General features: G+C 44.2%; 1 protein-coding gene across 3 annotated transcripts in view; it reads right to left on the reverse strand.

Annotated features, from left to right (window-relative positions):
- The window catches only part of Pip5k1b (phosphatidylinositol-4-phosphate 5-kinase type 1 beta), a 255,553-nt gene that overhangs the window by 79,680 nt on the left and 167,753 nt on the right, over positions 1 to 8,120 (reverse strand). For all 3 annotated transcript variants that reach the window (XM_026781287.1, XM_026781285.1, XM_026781286.1), the window contains 2 exons: positions 6,485 to 6,637; positions 5,147 to 5,446 (listed from right to left, as the gene is read on the reverse strand). In XM_026781287.1, the coding sequence (XP_026637088.1) occupies positions 5,147 to 5,446; positions 6,485 to 6,637 (453 nt within the window). The remainder of the gene's footprint in view (positions 1 to 5,146; positions 5,447 to 6,484; positions 6,638 to 8,120) is intronic.

The following is an 8,120-nucleotide window of genomic DNA, read 5'->3' on the forward strand; positions in this document are numbered from 1 at the left end:
TTTTCATCCAGTCGTATCACACATTACAACCATGTTCATCCTCTCCTGCTTCCTTTTCCCCCTCTTGCTGATTCCTTTCTGTTCCCCCAAATAAGCCCCACTTCTATTTCATGCCATGCATGCATGTATTATTCTAGATTGCACACATAAGAGAAAAAGGCAATCCTGTCTTTCTTAATCAGACTAACTCTGCTAAACAGGATGATAGTCAGTTTCATCTGTCTCCCTGCAGATGACCCAATTTCATTCTTTATGACTGAATAAAACCCCACTGTGTACACAGATCACATTTTCTTTATCCATTCATCTGCTGATGGACACCCAGGCTGATTACACACCTTGGCTACTATGAGTTGTGCTGCCATAGACAAGGATGGGCAAGCGTCTCTGTGGTGTGTTGACAGGTCTCTTTGGGTACTATATTCAAGAGTAGCATAGCTGGATTATATGGTATTCTAGTTTGAGTTTTTGAGGAAACTCTATACTGATTTCCATAGTGTCTGGACTAATTTACATTTCTATCAACAGCGCCCAGGAGTCCTAGAGGTCTGGTGGATTTGTTATTTGAGTCCTCTTGAGGACCCGCACAACTCTGAAAAAGGGTTTTGACAAATATTTGGATGCACTTCTCTCTTACCTCACACGCCTTCCCTAATTATTAGCTGCAGCAAAGACAAACAACTATAGTTCCTGGAATGTGCCATGCTATTTCATATCCAATATATATTGTTTTTTTCTTCTTAGAAATAATGTTTTTACTGCTTTGCCTACCCAGAATTCCTCTCGCCCTTCAATATCAAGCTAAGTCATCACCTACTCTGACCCTATAATATACTATCATCACCGCGTCTTTCGTACTTTTTGGCAATAGTTCAAACATGAAGGTCACTCACCCATGTTCAGCAACGAGGACATGTCCCACAATGAGCCTGGTTCACCTTCCTCCAGGTGAACTGGAGCATTGCCATAAAAATGGTCTATGGTTGGTTTGTTTTTGGAGCCTCCCACAGACAGTAGGGTTTTGAACAGAAGAGATCCCCAGATGCTAGGTACCAGTGCCAGCCCGCGAGTGACCCCACAGCCACCCTAGAGCTCAATACTCCATCAGTCACACTAAAGTTCAGTTCTGAAGAGTAGAGGGGATGCAGAGAGGGGAAGGCACAAAGAGTCTGTACCAAAAATGAAAAATAAACAAGTTTAAAGGAAACAAAATCAATATTCTTCTGTATTTCTCTAAAGTAAAATGGGTGAAGCTGAAGAGCAAACACTAACCAAAATGCTAACTTGTCATGCGATACAAACCTAGATTTCTGGGAAGAGGGAATTTTAATTGGGAAGAAGCCTTCTTAAGACTAGCCTGCTAGCAAGTCTGTTGAGCATTTTCTTGATCAATAATTGATGCTGGAGGGCCCAGTTCACTATGGATGGTGACACCCCAGGGCACCGAGGTATTCTGGGTAGTATAAGAAAACAGACTGAGCAAGACAGTCAAGCAGAGGGACCAAACCAGTGAACAGGGTTTCTCCATGGCCTCTGCTTCATTTCTTGACTTGAGGTGGTTCCTGCCATGGCTCCCCTTAATAGGACAGGTAAGCCTTTAAATTGTTTCTGACTATGGTGTTTATCACATCAACACAAACCCTAACTAAGACATCACCCATCAGACCTACAAAGCAATCCCTGACAAACATCAGGACCCACGGTTCCAAATCCCTGCACTGCACAGTGCAGCTCTGCCCACAGGATCAGCTACTGGATCCTGATCACAGATGACTTGGCAGGTCAGCAGCTGGAGTCAGGCTCAGTATTTGCATGTTTCCATACCACAGGGACGAAAGCATTTGCGACGAGAATAGCAAGTTCCACAACTTATGCCTTGTACAAATTCAAATACAATTCGATTCTTTAACACAGACGTCTGTATTTTTTAGAACAACATGCTAAAAACGTAGAAAATAAGCAGGTACCTCTCTAGGGTCTCATTTTTGTTGAAAAGTCATGTTTGACCTGTTCTCTCAGGGTTGGGCACAAATCCCGTGCAATGGCATTTATATTTGACCTTTACTCTTCTTGGCACAGAAGCATGTGGCCTTAGCAGACTGTAGAAAAAGGTTTCCGATATTACTGAGAAAACACACACACACACACGCACGCACGCACGCACGCACGCACGCACGCAAAAACAGAGGCAGGGGGTGAGGAGAAAAAACCAAATCTAAGACTGGAGAGGCTTGGACTACACTTTGGGGAATTTGATAGTTAACTTTTCACCCACATCCTGAAACCACAGAAAAAAACACAAGATAAAAGGTTTCCATTAAAATGTGCCTGTGTTTTCTTTCTTTTTCCTCTTTTTTTTTTTTTAATAAAAAAAGAAAAACATGAATCCCTCAGATAGCAGAAGAGTTCTATAGGATATTTTTTTTCTTGGTCCCGACAGCTTTTCGTATGACTTGTTAAAAGATAGTAATAGTAAAAACTTGATAGCAGTCAGAGAGGTGGCTCAGGAGTCAGGAGTGCTTTCTCCTCTTCTAAAGGACCTGAGTTCACTTCTCAGCACCCATGGAAGCTGGCTCACATCAGCCTGTTACTCCAGAATCAGGAGATCCATCACCTTCCTCTAGCCTCCACAGACATCTCCATCCCCCATGGCAGGCACACAAACATGCATGAATAAAAAACAAAAAGTAGCAGGGTGATGGTGGTGTACTCCTTTAATCCTAGCACTTGGGAGGCAGAGGCAGGCAAATCTCTGTGTGTTTGAGGCCAGCCTGGTCTACAAAGTGAGTTCCAGGACAGCCACAGTTACACACAGAGAAACCCTGTCTCAAAAAACCAAACCAAACAATAAATAAATAAACAAAATTTAAAAAAATCTTAAAAAGACCCCTAGAGTCAAACTTTAAATTCTTTTTGTTTAGATCACACTTTGCCCCCAGACGGATGTGAGCTTTGTCACCGGCTTGTTCAGCAACACTGGACAAGTTTGTGTTTTTTGTTGTTGTTTTTTTTACTTAGAAAAAAATCTGTACGTGTATGAGCATTCTGCCTGCACATGTGCCTGCTGCCCACAGAGGCCAGGAGAGGGTGTTGGATCCCCTGGAACTAGAGCTACAGATGGTTGTGAGCCAGTATGTTGGGGCTAGGAATCAAAACTGTGTCCTTTGGAAGAGCAGCCAGTGCTTTTCACTGCTGAGTTATTTCTCTGACCCCTGGACAAGTTTACAAGTTTCTTACCTCCCCCCGCCACCCCCCACAGAAGAGAAGGACTCTCACTCTGTAGGGTGGGCAGGCCTAGAAAACTCAGCGTAGATCGGGCTGCCTTCAGTCATAGATCTGCCTGTTTCCATCTTCCCAAGGGTGGGATTAAAAGCATGCACCACCAAACCTGCCTTTCTCACCTTCTTTTAAGGATTCCTTCGGCAATGAAAATGGCAGCATGACTGTGCTGAATTCCAAGTGCTCAGAGGGAGAAGGAGGCATGACTAGTGAACCCTGGCTACGTGGCATACCGTGTTCACCCGATCTAACATCACTACATCACAAGTAATGGGACAACAATTGTGTTAAGGAAGAAAATGAACCCAAGGAGTTAGTGTCACAGGCTACCAAGCGTCCTGCAGCAGGAGGCAAGGAAAGCCAGTGAAAGCAGAATGAGGGTGCTCTCTGCTCTACACAGTGGGGTGCTCAGCCTGCCTTCCTCACCTGCGGTGTGGCCAGGCTTCGGGAGAAGGCTTCTCTTTCCCTCACAACAATGCATGTCATCTGTCTGGGCCCAGCGGAGGCCAAGAAAGCCACAGCCTGAATAGCATAGCCCTTATTTTGTGGCAGCATGGACTAGTGGCATCATTGGTTACCTAGGAAGTCTTGGCAAAGCCTAGGCCCCAGTCTGCACCATCATGCTGCCCAACCCAGCTATGCTCAAGATGGCTAACTGGCCTGACTAGACTATCCCAGTTCCCCCAGATCAGTCATTCCAAGATTATTTCTGGGGTGTATATTAATTAAATCATCACAAATTTTCAGGATTATATGATGTGGGAGACCCACATATAAATATGTCTTATTACCACTGGTTAATAAAGAAGCTGATTTGGCCAATAGCCAGGCAGAATACAGCCGGGGGAGGGGGAATCCAAACAGATACAGGGAGAAAGAAAGTGGAGTTGGGGAGACGCCATGTAGCAACCAAAGGGGTAAGATGTCAGAACATTACGGGCAAGCCACATCACATGCAAATACAGTTTAGTAAAAATGGGTTAATTTAAGTTGTAAGAACTAGTTAATAATCTCCTGAGCTAATAGGCTAAACAGTCTGTAATATTAATTTAAATTTGTGTGATTACTCGGGACTGGGCAGCTGGGAACCGCAAGCTCAGCCTCCAGTTACAATTATCTCTTCATTTTTTTCTCCAGAAGGGTTTTTACTCACTTTCACCACATGCAAACCATTCCCCCTGGGCTTTGGCCACCTGTATTTATAAAGTGATGTAATAGGGTGTGTGCACCACAACTGGGCAGCCCCTTCTCACCCCTGACAATCACCCTTCCATGGAGCACTGGTCTCGATCTGGCGCCCTCGCTCCCCTCGCCTCTCAAGACAGGGCAATTGCAGCCAAAGCGCAGTGTTTGTCCGTCAAGGCTCAGCTCACAGTGGGGCTCCAGGGAGCCCTCCGTTAGTCCCACTAAGTACATCTCTCTAAACGTGTCTCCTCAGTCGAAATCCCATTTCATCCCACTAAGTACATCTTCTCTAAACGTGTCTCCTCAGTCGAAATCCCATTTCATCCAAGATCTGAATATGGCTTCCCTTGCTGGTTTCTGCATTAAATCTAAATTTCATTTCCTTTTCAGCTACCTTCCCCACCCCAGGGAGGAAGGAAAAGGAAACGTTCTCATTGCATTTTATCAAAGAAAGCTGACAGAGCTTATTATAAGAACCAACAAAGAAGTGTTCACAGACCCCAGGCCATTCCGTTATCATTCCCTTATCATTCACCATTTCCTCAGAGATCCGGAGAGCCTGGGTCAGCATGGAAAGACTAGACTTCCCACGTCCATTGTGGGCCTTCCTCATGTCTTGCTATGGGCATGCCGCTCTCACGATTGAGATTACTTCAAAGGAAATCCAGAGACACTTCCTTACCCGGCAGTCTCTCTGCAGTGTCTTCATAAGGGCATTGTAAGTTTCTGTGTCGAAATACAGCCCCTCATGCATGTCCTGCAGGAAATCCAGGTCCTTAAATGTGGGGTTGGGTTTCTCTCTCTCTTTTCGGGATGCTCTTCGCTTGTAGGTGGAGCCTTTCAGGTCATAGGTCAGGTGCATCCTCATGGCACGTGGCAAGACGTTGTTCATCACTACAATGCGGATGTTGATGCCCCCTGACTGCATGCAGTACAGCCCATAGAATTTTGGCAGAAGAGTCCTTGGGTTCTGGTTTAAATTCTAGAATGTAAAAAAAAAAAAGAAAAGAAAAGAAAAGAAAAATTTGCTCTGTTCCATTTTCCCAAAGTATTTTTTTCATTAAAAGTGAGTTTGAGAGCTACTATGACCCGACATAGGATGTGCTGTTAATGTCCACTGTATAGGCACACCACATTTTCTTTACCCGTTCCTCTGTTGATGAACAGCTGGAATAGATGGATGCACAAGTGTCTCTCTCTGTTGTCTCTAATTTCTTTCTAAATCTGCTCTTGGAATAGCAACATAACCATTCTAAACTCACAGCCATAAAAGCTGAATTAATGGGAAGGATACTCAATGCCTTGCTTAACCAGCACAGACAGTCAAGGAATGTCACCATGGACACAATGACTGCTGCTGGGTACAAAAAGCACTACTCCTATCCCTTCCTTGATCACCACAAAGACACTGTTTCCCGCTTCTAAAGGACAAGGGAGCAAAGGTTCAGCAGCAGCTTCGCTTAGCAGGGCCACAGTGAGGTGAATGACTGAGCTGCACTTAACCCAGGACCGTGATCCAACAGCTATGCTCAGGACTCGGCTCTCAGTTACACCACTTTCTCTTTTGATACAGGGTCTCTCAGTGGATTCCAGGGTGGCCTTGAAATCATGATCCTTCTATTTAGACCTTCCAAATGCAGGGATAACAGGTGTGTACCACGTCTGGCTATCACTTCTTAGAATCAAAAATTATCATTATTATTGGCATATGTATATGTATGTGTATATATATGATTTGTGGGCACACACATGCCATGACCAGAGGACGATTTTGCAGAGTTGGTTTTCTCCTTCTACCACAAGAGTCCTGGTGACTGAACTCAGTTTACCAGGTTTGTGTGATAAATGCTTTTAACCCACTGAGCTATCTTGCTGGCCTCCGGTTATTACTTCTAAAATCTATCCAAGGAATGCTACAACATAGTCTAAATGCAAAGGAAGGAAAACCTTCAGGAACAAAGCCCTCCAAAGAAAGGAATAAATCCCAAGGTAGAAACTGTAGCTGTGAGCAGCCCCTTACCATGTAATATCCTGGCAGCAACTTCTGCAAGAACTCTGCTTCCTTGTGCTGAACGGTTTTGATGATAAATTCATCATCGCTGGTCACAAAAAACAAGGATCCACTGGCTCCAGGGTTGGACAGTTCTATCAGAGGCTCACTACAGATGGAGTACTGAAAAAGTTAAAAAAAAAAAAAAAAGAGTAAACACACACAAAATCAGTTTGGATATGTATGTGCATATTTATAGAAATCCTTATTTATGTATTCACAGTGGCTGAACTAAACCCAGGCCCTTGTCAGGCTTGGTAGATGTTCTCCAATGAGCCATAATGTCCACTCCGAGGCAAACATTTAAAGCCAACTTTTGGGGCCGGGGAGAAAGTAAGTAGGCAAAGTATTTGAAAGCATGGGGATCTGTATTTGGAAGATCAGCAGTCATGTATAAGGTTGGGTGAGATGGTTTGCACCTGGTACTGGGGTGGCTGAGACAGGAACATAGATCCCTGGAGTGCCGAAGCCAACTAGTCTTAGAGAATCAGGCAGTATCAGTGAACTCCAGTCTGGCGAGAAGCCTTGTGTTAAAATAGACAGAGACAAACAGCAGAGAGAAACATTTGACATTGATCCCCCATATATGTGGCTGCACATATAAATGTGTATACAAAAACATGTAGACATGGATACACCACATACACACACAATTAAAGTCTGCTTTTTGTTTGAGACAGGGTCTCTCTATATAGGTCAAGATGATCCCAAATTGATGCTCTTCCTGCCTCCACTTCATCAGTGCTGTGATTATAGGCCTATGCCACCATGCGTACACTTGTTTTAAGTGTATGCATGAGTGTGTGTGCGTGTATGTGTGTGTGGTGTGTGTATGTGTGTCAGTCTAAAAACAACCTTGGGTACCATCCTCAAGAATGCTTCCCAGCTTTTTTGAGACAGTCTCTCATTGGTTTGAAGCTCATTAAATAAAATAATTAACAAATTAATAAAATAAATTAAATAATTAGACTAGACAAACTGGCCAGTAGGCCCCAGCGACCCTGTCTTTTCTTCCCCAGTGCTGGGATTACAAGAGTATTTTATCACGCTTGTCATTTTAAAGTGGGTTTTGGGGGTTGAACCCAGGTCCTCATGATTTTAAGGCAAATACCTTACTGACTGAGTCGTCTTAGTTTAGCTAAAGTACTCTTCTTTGGGAGGGGCAGGGGTTGAGACAGGGTTTCTTTGTGTAACTCTGTGTAGTTCCAGGCTGTACTGGCTCTTTGGAGACCAGGTTGGCCTTGAACTCAGATATCCCCTTCCTCTGCCTCCCAAGTGCTGGGATTAAAGGTGTGTGCCACCATTTATTTTTATAATTCCATCATGGGAAAGAGGTATGCTCTCCTCTCTCCCCACCTCAAGTGCCACGTGACAGAACCAGGGGTTCTGTCTTGTGAGATCTTTAAACAGCACCGCACAGTAGATGCTCTGTCCGCAGCATGCTCATAAAGCCCCAGCTGAAGGGCAAGCGCTCATGCATTGGCTTCCCTTCAACACAGAACTGATGTGGGAGTGTCACATATCAATCTGTTGATTTCATTGGTTGAGTAATAAACAAACTGCTCACAGAGCAGAATGCTGGGAGGAAGAGGAAGTGAGGTAAGAC

Source organism: Microtus ochrogaster, chromosome 8 (assembly GCF_000317375.1).
Source record: "Microtus ochrogaster isolate Prairie Vole_2 chromosome 8, MicOch1.0, whole genome shotgun sequence".
NCBI classification, from domain to species: domain Eukaryota; kingdom Metazoa; phylum Chordata; class Mammalia; order Rodentia; family Cricetidae; genus Microtus; species Microtus ochrogaster.